Source organism: Saimiri boliviensis, chromosome 5 (assembly GCF_048565385.1).
Source record: "Saimiri boliviensis isolate mSaiBol1 chromosome 5, mSaiBol1.pri, whole genome shotgun sequence".
NCBI classification, from domain to species: Eukaryota; Metazoa; Chordata; class Mammalia; order Primates; family Cebidae; genus Saimiri; species Saimiri boliviensis.
In genome coordinates this window covers 60,019,572-60,043,592 of record NC_133453.1, presented here as the reverse complement: position 1 = coordinate 60,043,592, position 24,021 = coordinate 60,019,572, and the positions used below count along the sequence as shown (strand labels likewise).

General features: G+C 33.6%; 1 protein-coding gene across 2 annotated transcripts in view; it reads right to left on the bottom strand.

The window, feature by feature from the left end:
• Positions 1-1,529: 1,529 nt before the first annotated feature.
• The window catches only part of CWC22 (CWC22 spliceosome associated protein homolog), a 59,890-nt gene continuing 37,398 nt past the window's right edge, over positions 1,530-24,021 (bottom strand). For both annotated transcript variants that reach the window (XM_039470104.2, XM_074399394.1), the window contains exons 12-20: positions 22,274-22,378; positions 20,911-20,992; positions 15,652-15,712; positions 11,729-11,806; positions 11,039-11,191; positions 9,347-9,474; positions 7,737-7,838; positions 7,423-7,643; positions 1,530-2,366 (exon numbers count right to left, since the gene is read on the bottom strand). In XM_039470104.2, the coding sequence (XP_039326038.1) occupies positions 1,780-2,366; positions 7,423-7,643; positions 7,737-7,838; positions 9,347-9,474; positions 11,039-11,191; positions 11,729-11,806; positions 15,652-15,712; positions 20,911-20,992; positions 22,274-22,378 (1,517 nt within the window). In that variant the 3' untranslated portion in view covers positions 1,530-1,779. The remainder of the gene's footprint in view (positions 2,367-7,422; positions 7,644-7,736; positions 7,839-9,346; positions 9,475-11,038; positions 11,192-11,728; positions 11,807-15,651; positions 15,713-20,910; positions 20,993-22,273; positions 22,379-24,021) is intronic.

The following is a 24,021-nucleotide window of genomic DNA, read 5'->3' as shown; positions in this document are numbered from 1 at the left end:
TTCTGCCTATAAAGTTCTTCCCAAGGAATCCACATGTCTCAAGCACTCACTCTGTTCAGGTATCTGGGCAAACATCAACTTATCAGAGAACTGCCCTGACCTTCTATACACCCTGTCTCCCAATCACTCAGTCTTGCCTTTCTCTGCTTTACTTCACAGCACTTATCACTACTAGATATATCACATATTTATTTATTGTCTTTGTTTACCATCTCCTTCCCCTGACCTATAAGCCCCAAAGCATAGAAACACTGTTTACAGTTTTATTTCTAGCACCTAAAACAAACCTGAGCAAATAGTAAAAGCTTAATACATATTAATAACATTAAAAAAGAATCCTACTCTAAGGTGTTAAACACTTAATGGAAAGAATGGGTTCCCATATGTACATGTAAAAGTCATGAACTAAGGTTTAAGTGAAAAAAGTAAATTAAAATTCCTAGTCTACTATTTTTTTCTTTTTACCACCGCCGAAGATAAGGGTTTGGGTAAAAAAATAAATTATTTCCCTTAGGACTTATGGCCTACATGTTGGTTAAATCCAATTTGCTCAGTTTATAGTTCTGTGGAATGCACTATGTCTATGACAGTCCCTTCCGATGATACCAAATTTTAATCACCACAAAGGGAGAAAACACTAAAAAGAATTTATCTAAGTTACCTCATTCAAATGAACGCTTTTTGTGAGTTGGTGGGGAGAAGGCAAGGATATTTAATTACATGAATTTTATTGTTACTTACACTCAAGTTAAACAACAAAAATAGGAAACATTTTGAATCAGCATATGCCCAAAAACTAAACATGAAAATGGTGGCCTCAGTATTCCTGAAACCAAACATTGGCTAAAACAAACTATATGCACCTTTAAGGTGAGTAAGCACAAGAAGTCTACATTAAGCAAGTAAGGTCAAATGTTTGCCAGCCAGTCTAAGATCTCAGAGGCAATATTTATTTCAAAAGTAATACATAATATGGTCATGTTAATTAATCAGTGACACTTACAATGATGGAAACTCTTAAAATTTGTATAAAAAACAAATTACAGTTAGGCTGCTTGCATATCTCACAACTGTATGTTTTCCAATGATCTATTAATCAAAATTAAAAATTAAATATATATTAATTCAACAGTGACAAAACTTCAAGGCCGAGAAAAATGTACTAATCACAAAGAATTTCAATTAAATGGGATCAAGCAGTCCAGAGAGAAGAAATGTTGCCTGTGAGTATAAATGTGTATTGGTTTAAAGACTAACATACACCTAGCTTTACCAACACTTGTAAACAAATTACACATTATTTACTTTGTTCAAAGCCTAATATGAAAATTGTAATAAATCCTCTGCTTTAAAAAAGAAGTGACCACTTGAAAAAGATTCATGACATCTCATTAACAAAGCAAAAATGTTAAACTGAAAAGGTTCACCTGTTTTGGTCTTCAGTTAGAAATACGAAAGCACTAATAATTCACTATAACAGCTTCTTAAACAATTCAAAAAAATTTTGTCAATTAAAAAAAATGACTGAATCAATGAGCAATTTGATAATTTTATTCATAAAATATAAGTGAGACTTACATCCATTTCTGGTGAATCTTCTCAATTTTATGTGTAGGGCCTTGAGATGTATCAATTATAAAACATGAAAACATTTTTAAAAATTACAAATACAAACCATTACTTTATACAAGAATTCTCTATAAAGTTTGTTGATCAAAGTAAAAAATAATATGCTTCAACTGAATATAAGGCATGTCCAGTTTATGCCATTTTGTAGAATTATTTTTGTTTTGTTGGAGACTTTTCTCTCCGCCGGTCCTGATTTTTCTTTGATTCTCTGGATTGTTCAGAGTATCTGCTAGATTTTTCCCATCGCCTCTCGGCACCATTCTGGTATCTATCTTCATCACTTCTTGAGCCAGAGTGTTTTCTATTCGTTTCCCTTGACTTTGATCGATCTTTTCTTCTAAAATTGTCACCATCCTTATTTCGGTGTCTATGCTTCTCATTTTCCGAAAAAGAATTTCTTCTGTCTCCTCTCTTCTTTTTGGGATCACCATGCTTATTTTCCAAATCTATATCCATTTCTTGGTATATATCATTCACAACTCTATTGTAGTTATTTCGTTCAGAAGGAACACCTTTGTCTGATGTGTACTTTGTTACAGGATCTCTCCAATTTGAATCTCTTGAATTTTGATCTTTGTGTTTTTCTGATCTTCTTTCTCTCTCAGTCCTTGTTTCCTGGTGCCTTTGTTCTTGTCTTCTTTCTTTGTGTTTCCTATCATTTGTTTGCTGGTTTCTGATCAATTTATCTATTTCTTTACTTCTGGTCTTCCCATGTCCCTTCTTTCTTACACCATTAGCTGCAAATGTAAAATAAAAGACAGCTTTTATTTCAATCTTAATTTCATAATTACAATAATCACATTTACAGATACACTGTAGGTTTACTAACTCAGATAAACTAGACACAAAACCAAATTGATTGAATGGAAGGTCTGATGACACAGGGTCTTAACAATGCTTAACTTTTACAAATATACGACACCTCAGGCCAGGCACAGCAGATTATGACTGTAATCCCAGCACTTTTGGAAGCAGGGACAGTGGGGAGGTGGACTGCTTGAGCCCAGAAGTTCCAGACCAGCCTGGGCAATGTAGTGAAACCCCTTTTCTACAAAATCTCAAAAATTAGCCAGGTGTGGTAGCACGCACTTACGGTCCCAGCTACTCAGGAGACTAAGGTGAGAGAGTCAGCTGAGCCCAGGAGGCAAAAGTTGAGTGAATAAAGTATGTACTACACTCCAGCCTGGGTAACAAAGTAGGACTCTGCCCAGAAAAAAAAAAAAAAAGGGAAGGAAGGGGAAGAAGGAGGGAAGGAGGAAAGTAAAGAAAGAAGGAAAGGGGATACGTAATATCTCAACATTAGTTACCAAAGTACTGTTTTGATCTTTAGATTCAAGACAGTAAAAAGAAATTTTATAGCAAATGTAAAAATTTTTAGAAAATGACTCGAATAGATTTCCACTGAACAAATTTAATCCAAAAATTGAAATTCCATCCATGTGTGTTATTCATAGGAATATTATGTCAGATGTGGTACCTAATCAAAAAACAATGCTAACACAAACTAGCAATCACTTCCTAAACACAGGAGAAGTAGAACGACTGGGTTTGCTTAACAGTACGAATATATATTTCTCAGTGAAAGGCCTCTTCCTGCCAAAACAATAGTTCTCCTCTCTGATACTTGCAGAGAGGCACTAAATACATCAACAAGAGCAGATATGTTAAGATTGACAGTCACAGGCTTTATTAGAGCCACAAATGCTTCGTTTCTGAAGAAATTCTTCTAAAAAGAACTCAAATAATTTAATTTTGCTGATATAATCCCAACTATAAATACAAAATGATTATACTTAAATAACTTACCACTTTAAGCAACAAAACAAATTTAATCAGTTTATCTGTTATTTAATTTGGGTGCATAAATCAAAGATGCTAAAATAATAAAAATGTCTGTCAAATTCATGCAGACGCAGGAAAGAGAAAATATGATAGAAAAGTGCCTCTCGTCACCCTAATTCTACCTAGAGGTTGGTAAATCTCACTGTAGCAACCTCTATTTCTTCTGCTAAATGCCTACCCTTGGCACATGGGACAGTCAGTTGGTCTGCCACTAAGGACCTATTTCTCTGGTTCCTATCAAACAGCTCAGCTGAGCTGCAGCTACCCAAGCAGAAGCCATCTGGCTCTGTGCTAAACCAACGTCCCCCTGACTCTATTGTACACTACTCTCAGGCTTTCCTGATATAAAAACCCACCCACATAACAATAGGCAGTCTCTTCTCCCTTTGCTATGTTTGTTTTACAATTTCCTAATTTTGGGGCAGTTCATACTGGTCTTATGCTATTTAATATTTCATTAATAAAACGAAGTTCTCTACTGAAATTGTATGAGAAGGCAAATTAATTTTGAATCAGCAAGCTTCCTTATTGAAGAAATTCATGCTGTGTTATCATCTGTTCTCAAAATGGATACCATGAAAAAATTTTTATATTCTGCAGAATATAAAAATTGTGAATGTTAAATGAACGTTTGTACACTTAAATACAAGAATGAAAGCTCCTATAAGCAAATAATCTTTCTCTGATAATATAAAAAACAGACAACCCCAGAATTCTGACTGTCATACAATATGTAAAACACTTGGAAATATAACAAGCTACGGAACAAAGGTGCAAAGACTAGCCTTTCAATTTAAGGCTATGGAAGAAAGTGTTGATGCCACATTGGTTGAAATATTGCATCAAAAGAAACAAAATGAGAAATGACCTGCATGTAGGGTAAGCAGACAATCCCTTACTTGGACCAAGACACTGTAATGAAAGAAAGCAGAGCTGACCTTGTGTAAATCAACACAGATCTTTTCAGAAACTATGAACCAGAACCGAACTTTGAAAACATCTTTTACTACAGCATTTCCACTTCCAGAAAGGCTAGAGAAGACTGTGAAAAACCTGTGCTCCTGCTGAAAATAATTAGAAATGTCAGATAAAATTTTAAAATGTTCCATTGAAAAACGTTGAAAAGTATACAGAAACCAAATTAAAGGAACTCCTACTTGCCAAAGCTGAGATGATTTGAACAAAATAAATGACAGTACTGTACTTTAACCCACAGGATAAGATAAATAACCATGAGTCTATATTGATATATACAGTTGACTAAATAAATAAATGAGACAAGAGGGATAATGCTTTCTTACAGAAGAAATTCAATTACTAGATGTAGAAGAAAACAAATAAAAAATCACCATTAGGAAAACACCACAGTAAAAATAAGTGTTGCAGACAAGATCCAAAGATGGATGTTAAAATTAGTGAGTAAAAGCTGGAGGAGAAAGAGATTTGCATACTATCAAGTTATCTCCCTATAAGATACTTTCACAGAGAAAAATAGTTTTCCTGAAGACATCCAGTGGACACCACCTTACTCAAGTGATCAAGGCTGTCACCCAAAATAAAATTATGAATCCCTTGATAAGACGCACTAAGAACAACATATTGTTTCCACTGTACTCTTGCCAAAAATGTCTAACCTCATTCTAATAACGAGAAAACATCACACAAAACTCCATACTGAGGGATGGGTTACAAAATAAGTGACCAGAGGACTTCAACAGTGTCAAAGCTATTAAGAACAGGGAAAGCTTGAGAGGAACTATCATATAATGTAGAAAATTGAGAATACAATTAAATGTAAGGAGAATCCTGAAATAAGAAAAAGAACGTAAGTGGCAAAACTGGTTTTCAAATCATATGTGTAGTCTACTCAATAATGCTGTTCCAATGTTAATTTCCTTGTTTGATAAATGAACCATTGTTATGTTAAGATGCTACCATCAGGGGAAGTTGGATGAGGAGTATGCGGAAATTCTCTGTACTGTTTTTGCTACTTTCCTAAGTCAAAAATTAGTTCAAAATAAAAGGCTACACTTACAAAGTAAAAAATCTAAAGGCTTCAGAGAGCTAGTGGAAAAGTAAGGATTAGAGCAGGCGTCCCCAAACTTTTTACACAGGGGGCCAGTTCACTGTCCCTCAGACGGTTGAAGGGCCGCCACATACTGTGTTCCTCTCACTGACCACCAGTGAAAGAGGTGCCCCTTCCTGAAGTGCCGTGGAGGGTGGGGGGGGCGGATAAATGGCCTCAGGGGGCCACATGCAGCCCGCGGGCCGTAGTTTGGGGACGCCTGGACTAGAGGGAACAAGATGCAGGAGAAGACAGAAGCATTGAGAAGTAAGTTGATGTTCTACGACCACTTTCTCCCTGGGAGCATCTGCTGATTCAGGGATGCTGGTGAGGAACAGAAAGACACCAAAGCTCTAGTAGCCTTGTAGGGCTAGAGAGACGAGAATAGGACTGGTTATCTGCCATACATATATGTGCAAAAGATATCATTATCTAGAATATGTAAAGAACACCTACAAATATACAGACAATACAACTTAATTAAAAAAAAAATTGAAGGCTGAGTGAGGTGGCTCACACCTGTAATCCCAGCACTTTGAGAAGCTGAGGCAGGTGGATCATGAGGTCAGGAGTTCAAGATCAGCCTGGCCAACATGGGGAAACCCCGTCTCTACAAAAAATACAAAAATTAGCCAGGAACGGTGGTGGGCGCCTGTAATCCCAGGTACTTGGGAGCCTGAGGCAGAAGAATCACTTGAATCCAGGCGGCAGAGGCTGCAGTTAGCTGAGATTGCACCACTGCACTCTAGCCTCGGTGACAGAGCAAGACTCCGTCTCAAAAAAAAAAAAAAAAAACAAAAAAAGAATCAGTAAAATACCTGAGAACTTGACCACAAAAATCCAAATGGCCAGTAATGTATAAAATGGTGTTTAACTTCATTAGTTGCAATGCAAATTAAAACTAAAACCACAAGGCAGTACCATTACACATCCACCAGAATGGCTAAAATGAAAAAGATGGCCAATTTGAAGTATTAATAAGGATGGGAACTAAGTAAACTCTTATACACGGCTGGTGGTTGTGCATATTGGCATAACCAGTTGGAAAACTGACAGTATTTACTAAAGCTAAATACATGCAAATCTTATGACAGAATGACTCCACCTATAGGTAAACACCCAGTAGAAATGTGAATAAATAAATAAGGTCATCAAAAGATATGTACGAGAATATACATGGAAATACCACTTAAAAATCTAGTCTGTTGAGTAAAAATGATAAATATTGTAGTATTCATACAGTAGAAAACTACACAGCAATATGAATGAATTACCTACAACGAAATGCAGTAATGCAGCTACATCTCAAACATAACGGTAAAAAAATAAGCCAGAAATAAAAAGGAGTCCATAATACATGATACTAAAGTTAAAAACATGCAAAATTAATTTATGAAATTACAAATCAGAATACAGAGAATACCAGTATATCTTGTTCTGTGTGCTAGCTATACGTATATATTCCCTCTGTAAACACTCATACAGCATCTGAGGTCCACACTGAATGTTTGATATGTCAATTACAAACATAAAGCTTTAATATTAAAAGTAAAAATTCAAATCTTCTTTAAAATAGAAACACCAGGATAGCTTCTATAAACTAGATTACAAACATTATGAATGGTATTTCAGTTATAACTCAAGTAAGTATTTGCCAATGAAATATTTTCATTTCTATAATGAGGATATCAAAAGGCAACCCCAGCATTATAAATGTTGTACTGCACCACAGACTGCAACAATGATAGACGGAACCATTTTTATTAATTGTAGCTTTTAAACAATTGATCTCTAAAATAAGCAATCTAATTATTTTCTTCTTTCATAAATATCAGCAATATATTTATTAAAAAAGAGGAAGCCAAATTACAAATGAGCATCAATACCTGAGGCAGAGCTATGACTACCGGTAGACGAAGAATCACTCTCTTCACTGGAAGATTCCGAACTGCTACCACTGCTGTCAGAATCGGAGTCAGAGGAGTCAGACTCTGAAGAGGAGGACGCTGAAGAGGAAGAGGATGGGGAGGATTTATTTTGCTCAACATCTGGTTTCTGTGCCACAATGACCTTTGGTGTATTTTTGAGATGCTCACGTAGTTCATCCCTAATTTAAAATATAATCTGTTAGATTCTATTTCAAAGACAATTATGAGATAACTTTATAATCTGAAAATAAAATTCTGAGCATAATCCTTACGTTAAACCTCCAAGACCTATAGAAGTAAAGAAGTTGATGGCAAATCGAGTGTTTCTTGGATTATCTCGGGGTAATAAACCTTCAAAGAATGGCTGCAGGGTTCTAAAAACAAAAATAAATAAACAAAAGAAAACAGATTGCTTAAAGATAAAAAGGCAAAATCTTTACACAGTCAGTTTTTCACATATTAAATTACTAAATGAAATACACCCAAGTAACTAGTTGATGTCATTTATTAGGTTAGGCTATGTACTATCTAAATGAAATGAGTAGGGTCACATAATAATTTACCAAACTTGATTTCTGTCATTATTCAATGGAGGAGGTTTTTAAAAAACTTTTTTACACACACACACGTATATACAGTGATTATATGTACAAAAAAATTTCAAAAACCTCCTCTGTTTATGTACATGTACACACACACACACACAGAACTGTTCAAAGTACGGGGGAGAGGTGGAAGTAGTCAACAAAAGGGAGAAATCACAGATAATTGTAATTGTATGAAGACCATACAATTACAATATCTATGAAGTGAGACAACCAGAAAGACACTAACAATACAAGGTGGTTTTGGACATTTGGTTTTCAGCACCACACTGAATAACAACTCAGTGGAGTCAGGAAAAACTTTCTGACAGAAAAAGGTAAAATATAAGAAGAATGATTAAGAGTTTGCCAGACAGATCAAGAAGAGAGGAAAATGCCAGCAGTGGAAACAGAAGGCAGCATGAAAGAGCCAGATGTGTTTAACAAGCTTGGCAACGTTGGTATGGCTGGAGTGCAGCTTGCTGAAGAGAGAGAAGATAAGCCTGGTCAAGTCGATAGGGACCAAATGAGTAAATACATGAAGCCACGAGAAGCGGATGGAATGACCCTCAGGCAGTGTGTGCAACTCAGAACACTGAAGAGGCAGGCTGAGGAAGAGACTGAGAGAGGAATTGACAGAAAGTGAGGAGCCAAGTGAGCAGGTGGTCAAATGTGTAAGTGAGGCGGAGAAGTGAAGGGGCATGCAGATTGAGAAAGATGACTGGGGAAAAAAAAAAAAAAGAGAAAGATGACTGAATATGGCAGGTGGTCACTGAGAAATCTGAAAGGATGATTTCGGTGTTGTCAATGGAGTAGAAGCCAACCTAAATGGCAATGTGAATAAGTAGGAAATAAGAAAGGTGAGAGAGGATTACATAATAATCCTGAAATAAGACTCTAGTTCCATGTAATAATTTTTGAACAATTATTAATAGATGCCATATACACTCAAAACTATCCACTGATAATATCAGTTACTATTCTAAGGCTTAATATTAGGGTAAAAAGAAAATAAAATTATAAATATCACTGGAGAATTCAAGTGAGCATGTAAAAATAATTCTTTTCTAAGAAAATTTAAAAATGCATTAATTTGAACTCCACTTAAACTAAAAACTACCAAAAAGTTGCATGTTGTCCTGTGTGACATAACATGAGATCCAGAGTAGTGATTAATGGATGAAGAAAGTCCCAGGGGGCTCAGCTCTTGTTTTACAATCTTGGATGGGCTTATGTCTGCTATAATTAGAGAAAATCTGAGGTCAACAAGAATAAAAAGTGCTTAATGAGAAACTTACTCATCCTTTAATCTTGCATTAAGTTTAGGAAGACCCATGTATTCACACAGTTCCTGAAAAAATATTTTCACAAAAATTCTACTGGATGATGTAGTAGTTTCTTCACTCAGTTTTATACATTCAAGAACCTGAAAATTAAAATTAAAAAAGACAATTATATTTTAATTTGTAAAAGACTGACCAATATTTGTAGGTTTAAGTGTTTCTCAAAATTACTATTTATTCTCATCTTCAACCCTAGTTCTGAGTACCTCCCCTTTTGCTGACATAAAAATTTAAAACTACTTCTCTGTATTAACTTTAAAAATGTTAAGATGCTACAGAAATATATTTCATTCTCTGTTTGGAGTAATGTGCTTGTTATAGCAAAGAAGATACCCTCTCTTGAGTGGATAATGGTAAAGATTACTAGGTCTTAAAACTTACTCATCAAAATGTGGTTTATATGAGGGTTTGGGGCAAAATGCCACTTAGCACATTAGGCTGCAATTCTGTATAACACAAATATGATTTTTAAAAAGTATGATAGTTTATTCTGAATATTAAGACAGTGGCTTAAAAAGTGAAATGTCTAAAGAAATATTTTTAGGACAAATAAAAATAATAGTAACCTCCAGTTTTTATGAGTTACGTGTTCCAGGAACCCATTAGTTAGTTAATTGTTTAAAATTCTGATTTCATTTTCTTAAAGAGGGAACAAAAAGAAGTAAAAAATTATTACAATTAGCCACCTGGGTTAGATTACAAATGCCTATTAATGTAGCCGGACATACTTACTACTTAAAATAGTATAATCTATCCAATGTTTGTAAGTTTGAGATACTGCCTCATTTTGCCATTAGTAGGATGGCATTCTACAAGATGATCCTGTTCTTTCCTCCTGGATGTAAATTCTTTCTTTCTTTCTTTTTAATTCCTTTAGCAACTTTGCTTTTCTTAGGATCTATGACTTTTTATTTGTATCACTGCTATGGGCATATCTTACCTCTGCTCTTATATTTTAACCCCCTTGAAAGGAGGGATCATGTTTAATTCATTTATACCCAGTACCTCTCTCAAATGACTGGATATATAAATGGTGGCTAAATAACAGTGGTTGAACAGCAGCTGTAAAATAAATGCCAGCTTAATTAATATCTTTCAAATTTCAATCCAGTGCACATTTCCCCATCAAGAATATATCTTTCTTTGTTCTATGACCCTAGGATATCTTCTCTATGGCTTACTCAAATTCAGTATCTGCTGAAAAGAACACACCGTGCTAGGACAATCATTTTTCTTGAACCTAACAAGAGGACCCACGAAGAGTTATTCCCTCAGGAATCAAGGGAGAGTAATCCAGAGATACATTTACCACCAAAATAGTGGCATATGCAGATATAAGTGTGCATGCATGTGTATGTAGACAGAGAAGATGAAAATCTGCAGTATTTTTCCTGAAGACACTCCTAGCCATCACTATTGAAATATCGGCCTGTCTGGACTGTTAATATAATATAAAGACAGTATTATTTATAAATTATTTACCTAGCTTTCTGATTCCATATTATATAATCTCAAAGATAGGAGTTCTACATATTTAATTTTAAAGCACATTTCATAATAGGATAAATATGGCTAGCTTATACTAAAATCTATTTCAGAATAATAGGGAATTAGGAAGGAAGTATAAATATTGACCCATGTACTTACACTCCATGGAAGTGAATCAGTGTATAAAAGGTGAGCAAACATCTTAGCAACATTTCTCAATTTGTTTGTTTCCAAGCGATGGATGGTATCATACTGTTCTTTGAATATACTCTCAAAGGATTCCATGTACTCTTTTTTTAGCATGCAAAATCGCTAATAAATAAAAAATCAGTACATTAAAAACTGAATGTTAATACAATTATGAGCATATTAAGTCCTAAATTTACTGAATCAAAACTTTAAAAAGTTAATATATATGGTTTCTAATTACCTGAGATTTACATGCTAAAAACAAAATTATACATGTAGCTGATCATATGTGGGTAGAGCTTAGATTTAAAGAAACATTTTAGATCATGCTTTAATTGTGCTGCCTGAACATGTACTTGACTTTAGAAACTGCTTTGAGATTTTGAAAAGATAGTATTTCATTGTCTTCTATTGGGAAATTGTTACAAAGCATGGAGAATACCAAAAAGCTCTGGAAAAGTGATATACAAAATTAAAGCACTGCAAAAATGAATCAGAAAAGAAGGAAGGTGAAGAGAGCGGGAAACCTAAGGAAGGAGAGAATAATTCGCTTTTAGCAAAAATACTAATATGTTGTTATATGAGACCTGACCATAAAGCAGAAATCATTAATTTACAATATTCATTCTAAGAATTCCCTTAGTAGAGGCCAGAACTCACCCCAGCTAATAAGCCAAAAAATTTTTCATACGTCCTCTGCTGGGCACAGCAATCGAGTATCATGTTGCAGAGTTCTTTCTATTTGAGGCAAAAAATAAATTAATGAGTCAAAACACAAAGCGACTAAATATTGTATGATAATTTACTAATATGATAGCGATTGCCTGCATTTTTAAAGGTTTAAAACTTCAAAAAGCTTTGTAAGTAAAATAAAAACCTCAATCTATGTTAAGCTCATAATTTTTTAAAGCCTTGGGTCCAGATGACAGATTCCAGAGTCATTTATGGTGATTATATTAATTATAAAATTCTAAATTCATGATAAGTATGAACCACATCAAGAAAACCTAGAATATGAAACAGACATATAAGGGAGAGATTTAATACACTGTATTCTTAAAGGATTCTCTGCAGAATTCTTTTAAATAGAAGACTCACCAAAACAACATCTAACAATTCAGTTATATTTCTCCCAAGGATATAAACTCAATTGCTAAGGAATATATTTCATATGGAAAATGCAGACCATTATGAGTCTTTATAGAGGCGTAAGTGGGTACAAATTCAACGTTAACATAAATGACCCTCTGGTTGATAAAGAAACATTAAAAAAAAACCTCTGTGGCTAAATCTTCTCACCTCAAAATAAACGTTATTCATATAGACCTATCTATATGGATCTATACAAATAAGTGGAATCATTCCATAATTGCTAGTAAATTGTTCCAATTACCTATTCAGGTTCCATGTAAACCTCTCTGAAAATTCTATTAAACTAATGGATACATTCGGTCAAGAAATACTATCATCACAGATGATTTTGATGTAACAAATTAGTTTTTAAATATTATATTAATTCCTGAAATAATTCTAATGAGATAAGTATTGATAGCAACGTCATTGATGAAAAAACTCAAGCAACATAAGGTGAATAGAGACAAAATGAAAAAAGGTGCAAATTCATCTATGATTAGTGTAAAACTGACCAAATATCTCTTTCTATAAAGATTTACAGAAACTTAAAAATATTTTCCCAATAGAGTAACTGTAATATACTTGCTTTCTCCAAACAAGTTGAAAGCAAGCCTATACAAACATGTTGCTTTTTAATTTTTACCTTTGTATTGTTAATTAGCAATTCTGACATTTTGTCATATTTAATAACAGAGGATACAACCTAGGTAAAAATAGTAAATATTAAAAAAAATTCTATCATTAAGTATCTACTGCACATATCTATGTTAACATTATGTGTCAGAGACTCCAGAGGAAGGACTTAGGGCAAGAGGTAGGAAGAGAACCTTGAAGAAGCACAGAACAGATACTCTAGAACTGTGCTGTCCAACATCTCAATTTTAATTATCTTAAATTATACATAAAATTAAAATTCTAGTTCTTCAGCCACATGATTAGTCATATTTCTAGTACTCAAAAGCCACATGTGTCTAGTGGCTACTATACTAGAGAATGGAGAATATAAATATTTCCATCAGTGCAGGAAGTTGTATTGGACAGCACCGCTTTAGATACTGATAATCTACTCACGGAACAATCTACTCACAGCTCGAAGGCCTCACTTTACAACACAGAGCTAGGTACTTTCAAATGCCATTATATTGCACTCTCTCTCTCTCTCTCTCCCCGCCCCACCACGCGCGTGCGCGTGTGTGTGGGGTGTCTGTGTGTGTATCGCATGCATATATATATATACTTTAAGATAAGTCTCAAGTTATCTCAATTAAATGTTTGTAAATGTGTAAGTTCTGAAAAGGTGTACTTTATCAAATTGTCATATACTACTAAAAACTAAAAAAACCTTTTCTAAATTCTAACAAATTATGTTAACTTTGTATATTAAAATTCATTTTTAACTTATTTACCAGTATATTTTATAATAGTATAACAGTTAATCAGGTTTAAAACAGTAAAACATGGTAATATGCTGACAGCACTGCTATGTACTACTTGAAAAACAAATTACCTTCCTACCTAAATGCAATTATAAGAGTTATTCCCTCTAGCTTATATTAATTACATATTTTAACAGTTTAATTAAGTATTATAGTAATTTTAGGAGTCTTCTGAGTGGATGAAAATAAATGCACTAAGATACTCTTCCAAATATTACCAAAATATACTGAGATTAGTTCTGAAATAACTATCTTCTAGATTAATTATAATAAAATTTATAATGGCTTAATTATCTTCCTCAAATAACCTGACAAGATCATACTGAAATTTCAGTGACAATTATAATTTTAAAGGTTTTAATGTATTAATTTATTTCCTTCCAGAGATGACGTATCAAATGTGGCCAGCTTACAAACAGGCACACTATTATTAATATACCAATAACAAAACTTTGAAAGGAAAAAAAGGAATCTTTTACAATTAAAAGAATAAATTTTTCTCAAAATTCCCTATCACCATATTTCAAGAATTAATATATATTCTAGAACAAAGACTGGCAAACTTTTTCTGTAAAGGGCCAGAAAATAAATATTTTAGGCTTTAGAGTCCATATGAGTCTCTGTCAAAACTACTTACTCCGTGGCTGTGGTGTGAAAAGAGCCATTGACAATATATCAATAAGTAAGTCTTGCTACATTCCAATAAAACTTAATTTATAAAATCAGGCAGCAGGCCTCTGCCATAGGTTGCCAATCTCTGTAAAACATCATTTTTAAAGGCTTAGGACAAAGAATTTATATCTAACAGTAATTTAGATCAGATAATCAAGAAGACCTAGAAGAACCAGAAACTGAACAGCCCATCACAGCTGATACATTCACTCTAGCATCTGTGCCAGGTCTACCACACGCGAAGAAAAGTGAGAAAAACAAAATCACCAAAGCTTTGGCTCAGGTTCTAAGGATGTATTATCTAGATGGGAAGGAAGTAATATATATAATATATATTTAAAAAAAAAAAAAACAGGAAAAAGCAACTTTATCTACTTAATCTGATCTTCATTATCCTTGGCATTAGGGTTCTGATACTTTGAGAAGTGAAGTATACCAAGCTGTAAGATAGTGAGTACAATGGGGCCAAGATGGAGCTATCTTGTGAAATGCCTGACACATAGTATCTGCTGAATAAGTTTTCATTAAAGGAATTACTGAATGAAGCCTGGGCATGGTGGCTCATACCTGCAATTCCAGTGCTTTGGGAGGCTGAGGCAGGCAGATCACCTGAGGCCAGGAGTTGGCAACTAGCCTGGCCAACATGGTGAAATCCTGTCTCTATTAAAAATACAAAAATTAGCCGGGCGTGGTAGCAGGCACCTGTAATCCCAGCTACTGGGGAGGCTGAGGCAGGAGAATCGTTTGAACCTGGGAGGCAGAGTTACAGTGAGCCAAGATCATGCCACTGCATTCTAGCCTGGGCGAAAGAGTGAGACTGTCTCAAAAATAAAAAACAAAAAAGAAAACGAAAAAATTACATTATGATGCTTTTTACGATTTTGTTTGTTTGTTTGTTTTAGCTCATAAGCTATTGGTAGTGTTAGTGCATTTTATGTGTGGCCCAAGACGATTCTTCCAGTGTGGCCCAGAGAAGCCAAAAGACTGGATACCCCTATAGTGCATCAAGAAGATGGACTACATAATCCAAGAAAGAACAAATTTCCTATTATATTTAAGTCACAATTTGATTTATAAGCAGTAACTCAGAAATTCTATGTAAAGTGCAGTGTTTCAGAGACTATCTTTTTACCATACCCCATTCGAGCAGAAAATTTAATTTACTGGAGTGAGTAGCACAACTGAAACAATGCAGTTATTCTAAAATGATATAAAACCTACATTTAAAAAATAAATAGCACTGAGGTATTGCTTCAATTCACAATATTTACTCATTAACAGCCTTAACCATTTTAAAAGCCAATATATACATTTTCTAATGGAAAAGAAGTATTAACATACTGTTTGGCTTTCAGGAAACTCCATTTTCAGCAATTTGTGAGCACATTCTTCAAAATCTAAACTGTGGAAATGATCACAATAGGTTAAAACCTTGCAATATAGACTGTAACACTCTTTTATATACAAGAATCTTACTTTAATAACATAGGTAACCTTTTTTAACTGTAATTTTATATTATTGTACTGTGTATATGAAGAAAATACAGCTCTTTACAGAGAATGAAGTGCCAATGTATACAACATGGATGAACCCTTGAATTATGCTAAGTGAAAGAATCCAGACACAAAAAACTACATATATTATAATCCCATTTACATCAAATGTTCAGAAGAGACAAATCTATGGACACAGAAAGTAGTTAAAAAGAGTAGGAAGTGACTGGTAATAGGCTCAGGGTTTAGTTTAGAGTAATAAAAATGTTCTGGAATTAGATAATGATGATCGTTGTACAACTTTGTGAATATACTAAAACTACTTGCAGTCATGCATCGCTTAGTAACAGGGTTATCTTCTGAGAAATGCATTCTTAAGAAATTTAATATGCGAACATCATAGAGTGCATTTACACAAACCTAGATGGTACAACCTAATTTACCTAGGCTATATGCTATGGCTGTTGTCCCTAGGCTAGAAACCTGTCCAGCATGTTACCATACTTCTGAATACTGTAGGAAACTGCAACACAATAGTAAGTATTTACGTGTATAAATACACCTAAACATAGAAAAGGTATAGTGAAAATACAGTATTATAATTTTATGAGACCACCATTGCCTATGTGGTCCACTGTTGACTGAACAGTTGTTATATGGCACATAACTGTGAATGTACACTTTAAAAGGGTGAATATCATAGCATGTGAATAAAATATCAATCTTAAACAGGCAAAAATAAAAATAAAAAAGTTGTTTGCATTGATTTGTATTATTCCCTCAAACCAACCATCCTCATGCTATAACTCATCAGATAGAAGGGTTTCTAATCTATATGATTTTCTTCATTTTAAAGTGAAGAAACAAAACACACGATGTGTAAGTTTCTCTCATTTCTGCAATCATATTATGCTTATCGAAAGTTTTCCCACTACAAACTGGCCACTCAAGTATGATGGCAGTAAATTCTTAAGTGTTAGCAATACCTTTTCCTTCAAGCACTGAAGGATATTAACTGTACATAAAGAATTTATTAACTGTTCTGACTTGAACAGTTTATTCAAGTTCATATTACAAAACAAGTCTAAGTACTCTAAATCTGGGTAACTAGGTCCCAGATCTCATGAAGTATTTCCCAATGCTCAAGGTTTTCAAGAGACCTAGCTGTTCTGTTCTACATTTAGTTGCTAAATAAATCTAAGAAAGAAAAAATCAACTCTATTCAAAAGCTTAGATAAAACAATAGTTAGGATGGTTAACAATGAGGACAAAGAAATAAAGGCTTTAAAATGTTAATACTTCTTTAAAATAAATAATTATAACTAAAATTTTTAAGAAATGCATTCCCATTCACAAATGTACACCTAAATTAGAAACAACTGGAGGTGAAAACACCTATAGGCTACTATGCAGATTTAGGTTTATACACAGGATTTCGAAGGATTTAGAGACGATCTAGTTAGATCCTCTTTTTATAGATGAGAAAAATGAGCCTTAAGTATTTTATGTTTGAAACTTGCTCCTGGCCACATAGTCCTGGAAGCAGAACTTGAACACAGGAATATTTATACTTTCTCGCCCAATATTTCAGAAGAAAAGGCTATAATTAATATTTAATTTGACAAGTCATATCTTGAAATGTCTACCATGTGTTTAGAGAAACCAGGAAAAGTCCTAATTAAGAGAGGAGTAAACATAGGTCAAGTTTCTCTGCTTACATTAAAATCTCAGCGTGGAAGAGTAAATGATACATTACTCTATCATAACTCTATCTACTTTTACTAAACATCGCAAATTTCTTAGATTTTTCTATACTGCTTCCAAGAGGTAAAAGATGTTCCAAGAGCTCAGCACGACGTTAGTGCTTACTCACTACTTTTACAAGTCAGCTTGGTTTAACCTAAACACAGGGCATCCACATTTTATAAATACCACATACAAAAATGGTAAACAAAAAAATCTTGCAAGAAAAAAATATCCAGTATTCATATGAACAGATTTTAAAATATCATCAGCATAGTTCACCTAAGAGAATTAGCAAACTCAATTTGTTAGTTGCTTTATTGATTAATAATGCTACTATATTTGCATTTCTGTGGAATGCCCACACCTTTATTTTTGATAACACAGCATAAAAATCACTAATTGAAATATAATGATTATGGACTTAGTTTTGCAGTTCATCTGTATTTCTCAGCTTTTATTACTTAAAGGGTTTCCTAAGCACAACAGGGTAATAATCCAGGCTGATATAAGGCATCGAAATAAAGAAAAAAAACCTACCAGGAAAGAGATTATATAACAGAGAATATTAAACAGTATCTAACATTAAGATTAAAATACTAAATGGTAACCGATTAATAATACAGCAAAACAAAAAACATTTAAAACAGATGTGACTTTTTCTTTTCTACCTTTTTAAAAAAACAAAATTAGTACAAGATAAAATCCTGAAATTTCTGAAAAACAATCAAGTAGTTGATGAAGAAATGTTACTACTTTCCTTTTATCTACTAAGTGAAGTATCAGGGAGAAAGTTAGCTGTAAGACAGTCTGTTGTTCTTGTTCTTGTTCTTCTTTTATTTTGAAAGTACTTAATGACTCCCTACACCAAGATAGCTTTTAGGCTGTACTAATTATGCATATTAAGTGAATTAAATTTTGTTGATATTTTGCTTCTCATCTTAGGTTGCTAAACCAAATGAGTTTCAGGTTTAACACAAATAAATAGCGATTGAGGGGAGGGTAAAGAAAAAAGAAGACATTTACTGAATTACTGTTTTGTTTACATGATGGTTTACAAAGTGGTTTTGTTGATATGTCCAATTTCAGAAACTCTGAACAGGTGGGGACATGGTAGTCCATCTCCCTCTCATGTTAGTTACAACTTCAAAAAGGTAAAATCAGACTGGAACATCGTTTAAAAGCAAGAATAAACAGGAATGCTTTATCTTTAACAGCCAAGGCAATTGTGTAGTTTAATGTTTCATGCATATAAAAAACGGGTAATTTAGGGGCCATACCAGAAGGAAGATAAGACTACTGGTGGTATCAGTCAACAAAAACAAATTTAAAAAATAAAATTCCGACCCAGTTCTGTTGCCAGAACTAAGTTTTTATTCACAAGATTTTCAAGTGGACTGTTTAAGATGCCCTTATAGCCACCTGGCTTGATGATTACATCCTATTCTTGATTTTTAGCCTGGTATACAATAAACAAAAAGCTTTTGAAAAATACAAAAACTGAAGACAGACACTAAAGTATCACTTAATCCAACCTCATGTCAAGACAATCACTACTGATATATTAACATATTATTTCTAGAATCCGTCTATTTTTACAGTTAGGAAAATATTACAAGCACAATTCTATATATAGTTTTTATCCCACCTAAAATCACATCAGACTGTTTGCTCACATTTAAAACAATTTTCTATTAACCTAATTTTCAGTGGTGGCACAGACTGAACATTTTGATAGTGGTGGAAAATAAGACTGTCTCCATTTTTTCTTTTGCAACAAACAATTCTGTATATAATTATGTGTCCACATTTATATCTTTAGGAAATACAGTAATGAAAAACAAGGGTCAAATAGCATGAACAATAAGCCCTTGATTCACTTTACATAGCAAGGTGACTACAGTAAATAACAATGTAGCTAGATTTGAATGTTGTCATCATAAAGAAATGATGAAGGTTTAAAGAGATAAATAAGGTAATTATCCTGATATGACTATACAATGTATATATGCCTTGAAACATTACCTTAGGCTATAATTGTATACAACTATTATGTGTAAATTATAAATAAATATTAACTAATTAAAATTAATAATATTTAGAAAAATAACAAACAATCCCCACAAAAAATCAACACATAAGACAGGAGTCACTGCTACTAGGGATTGATACCACTATGTAACAGTGGCTATTACTTGTTTTTTAATGCTTTAATTTTTCAAGGCTTTTGTGTGATTCAGAGATTATCAAGGTTACATTTCTTTTAAATAATTATTCAAAGAGCCCCACTGTAACTCTTCAAAGTTAATGTTAACTGCAACACTAACACAGTAAATCTGCTGCTCACAACTGATTACTGTTGGATTTCTGAAGAAGGACAAACAAATGAAAGGTCAAACTCTAAGAATATTTACCTCTGACAAAATATTTATCATCTTTCACTTTAAGTTTATATGAAAAAATATTTAATACCTTTTTATGTGAAGAGAAAACAGGTAAGGATAAAGCCAAAAAAATTCCCAACCCATGTTTCACTGTTTAACATTCCTGTATTTGAAGATAAACCTAAAGCCAAAAATTGTTCAGACTGAAAACAGATGACTCCTACTTATGAATCATTATTGCTATTACATCATACTAAATGGAAATATACTAGTAATGAAACAAAACTGAGGAAACATTTCTCCTCCAGTGTAAAATGTAAACACTGTGCCCATTAAATCAATAGGTTGATTCGCATATAAAGTAACAGATGGACTAAGATTTAACATCCTCATTTACTTCTCTTCAAAACCAAATTCACAGCCTTCAAAGGGAATAGGCTTTGTTTTCAGGACATCACATCACACTACTTCTTACTTAGCATTACTTCAAAGAGCCCTCAAAACCTTCCTAAGTCTAATTCCTGTTTCTGTTTATATTCATTTACATCTGCAGAGCAAATCACTGTCTAACAGTCATCACAACAGTGCTTCTTTGCCTAGAACCAGACCCAGAAACCAAATTTTCAAAATGTTAAATATTAAATTTTCATTATACAATTCAATACTCTGCTATCTTATAAGACAGAATTATTTTCAGGTTTTTATTAGTGGCACTTAACTATAAGAAATGATACAGCTAAAATACCATTTAATTATGTAACACACTTCAACCTTCCAATCAAAGACAATTTGTGTGTAAAGCAAAGAACCAACAGAAGGGAACTATGAGCTCGGTGGGCATGGGATGGGAGAGAGAGGTAGGCAGTCTAAGAATGCTGAAATGGTGTGCAGTTTTCTGTTGAGATCTCAAAATGTATCTCCGATCTCCTTACCCATCCCTTATCAAAAACAAAGGAACAACTAAGAGATGATTTCTTACCTTGACTGAATAGCAAGATAAATTGTACGACGAAATGAGACCAGATTAATTTCCGTTTTGTCATGAATAGTCACTTTTTGTCCTGAAAGAAACGTAACAAAATTACAAAACTGCAAAAATAAATGTCAAGAAGCTAAAATGTATTTCTGTATTTTCTTCATAAATCTATTTAGAATCAATACGAATTTAATAATACCTTTTTATAACTCTGCAAATTAGTATTTACAGAATTCAAAGTAACTATCTCAAGTCTTTTGCTATATGATAATGTTAGCTCAAAGAAGTTCAGAACCAAGCCAAGAAAACTATTTTTTTTCTCTGTCATTTGCTCATTTAGACACTATGAAAGGCTGCACTCATCCTGTTGTTTGGTAAAATATTATTTCTAGAATTATAAGCAATATTGATAATTTAGAAGCACCATATAACTCAGAGGTAAACATTGAGCTTCAGAGAACATTGGATCATCGTAACAGGCTGAATGAGTTCAACATAAATATGTGTATTTGTCAAAATTTTTTCTTATTTAATGCATGAAAACTTTCCTTATAAATATTTTATAGTTTTTATTTGAACAGTATTTTTACATAACACAAGGAAATTCTAAAGTAAAATGTAGTACATTGATGATTTCAATAAAAAAATTAGAAAAAATTAAATCTATTTTTACAAAATACATCATAGAAGAATAATAGTACTATAATACAGAAGTATATACTATACCCTAAAAGGCAAAGATAAACTTTTAATATCTTCACACATGTAATGCATGTGAATAATGAACAGTTTATGTACGTTCTGATATATTAACTGTGCCTTAACCAAAGTAAAGTTCTGAGCTTATTTCTGTGAAATAATGTAATCAAAGCTGAGAGGAAAAACATACTACTTCTGTGCAAATACAGCTTTTGGCCTCCCCACTCTATTTTTCCAAAATGAACAGCAAATATCCAGTCACTCTCATTTGTCACATTCCTGCCTGGGCTACATAAATCACATGTATTCAGTATGAATACATGTTTCCATAGTCCATAATATAATCAAAGGCATAATATACTAAATTAAAACTGTGCTGATGCTAAAAAAAAAGAATTTGTTAAAATACTTTTTGAGCAGTTTCTCAAGCTTGGCAATACTAGAATTTTGGGCTAGATCATATCTTGCTGTTCAAATTTTGGGCTGGATCATATCCTGTCCTGTGGTTTGCAGGCTGTTTAAAAGCAGCCCTAGTCTTCACCCACTAGATGCTGTCAGCATCCCTCCTTGCTCTCCCCAACAAGAACTACTGTTTTAGAAGATTATACTACAATTAATTTAATTTTAGAGTATCTTATAATATTATTTGAATATGCTACATGTTTACCTTCTTCATCTTCTTCTCCCTCTTCCTCTTCTTCTTCCTCTTCCTCTTCACTGCTCCCAGCATCTTGGTCTGTATTTGAGTCACTGTCTCCCTCATCAAGAATTTCTGTAAAGTACAAAGTTTAGCAAAAAAATAATGTGCAACTAATATATATGTATTTCTTTTTTTTTTTGAGACGGAGTTTCACTCTTGTTACCCAGGCTGGAGTGCAATGGCACGATCTTGGCTCACTGCAACCTCCGCCTCCTGGGTTCAGGCAATTCTCCTGCCTCAGCCTCCTGAGTAGCTGGGACTACAGGCACGCGCCACCATGCCCAGCTAATTTTTTGTATTTTCAGTAGAGACGGGGTTTCACGATGTTGACCAGGATGGTCTCGATCTCTTGACCTTTTGATCCACCCGCCTCGGCCTCCCAAAGTGCTGGGATTACAGGCTTGAGCCACCGCGCCCAGCCCTATATATGTATTTCATTCTAAGAAGATAATTCCCAGTGCATTGAAATCCACTGTGGTATAACAGTTTACCAGCCAACAAAGATAACCATCAAGCCTTGTGTTATTACCTAGGTGGTGAAAAAGCATTACAACTGATGACTAGAGAGAGCCATATGACTGATATGACTAGAGAGGGCAACATTCTTTTGCCACATAAAAAGTGGCCATGAAACAAGGAGATGAGAAAAACAACAACAAAAAAAGCAGATGACGGTTTTTGAAAAGAGAAAGAGCACTGGAAAAATATTAAGAATAGAAGCTAGCATATGGGAGTCAATATTGTTTTATCATCAGAAAGCAGTCAGTCCGTTATAAAAAAAAATTAAGGCTAGATACAGAAAACAAGAATTTACGCTAAGAAGGTACTAGGAAAGACAAAGAAGGAAGAGAAAATAATTGCATAATTTAGTATTCACGTGAAATAAATAGTAATGAGATTTTTATTAACATGTATACCTACTAAATTGAACATTACAATAAATCCGAAGACTTTTCATACATAAAACAGAAATAGAAGTTTAAAAGCCTTTAAGACAACTGGTAAGACAAGCACTGTATTGGATTATCACTTTTAAAAACACAAATGATATATTCAGAACTGGATGAAAACAGTGATGTATCTGAGACTACATAAGGCCAGTCATTATGCTAAAAGCAAACAAATGACAAAACTAAAATGATATTTTGTCCAATTGTGCTCTGCTAGCCTGATAAAAGATTTTGCAAACCTGACCAACTCTTTATTTTTGCATTTCTATTATAATCAGAGAGCTTTTAATACAAAGTTCTGGAATCAATTCATTTTAAGAAAAATTCTAATTTCTTCATATTTAACTAAGCAGTATAAACCAGGAGACACATAATGAAAGTAAGCAGAGAACTTCATATTATGAGAAACAAATCATTTTATAAAAATGAAGAGGAGTCATTCAGCCCTTATCTGACATACAATTCTCAAGAATATTTCTAACAAATATGAATTCAAGAGATAATCTAAAGTATCTAGTTTATTACTATGCAACATGGCTTAGACAGACTTTTAAAAGAAGAAACTATTTAGTATTCAATAGTAGGAAGACAGGCACTCCTGCTGTTTTCCCAAATGCTGTTAAGATCTAAAACACAAGTACACCTGGGTCAGTCTAAGGTGCTAATTATTAAAGCTGCGCCCCCTTCCTGTTGGGACGTTTTTTTCCAGCTCTAGACGAATGTTTTACAAAACAGTGAAGGTCAAATGAATTGTCTCATCATTTA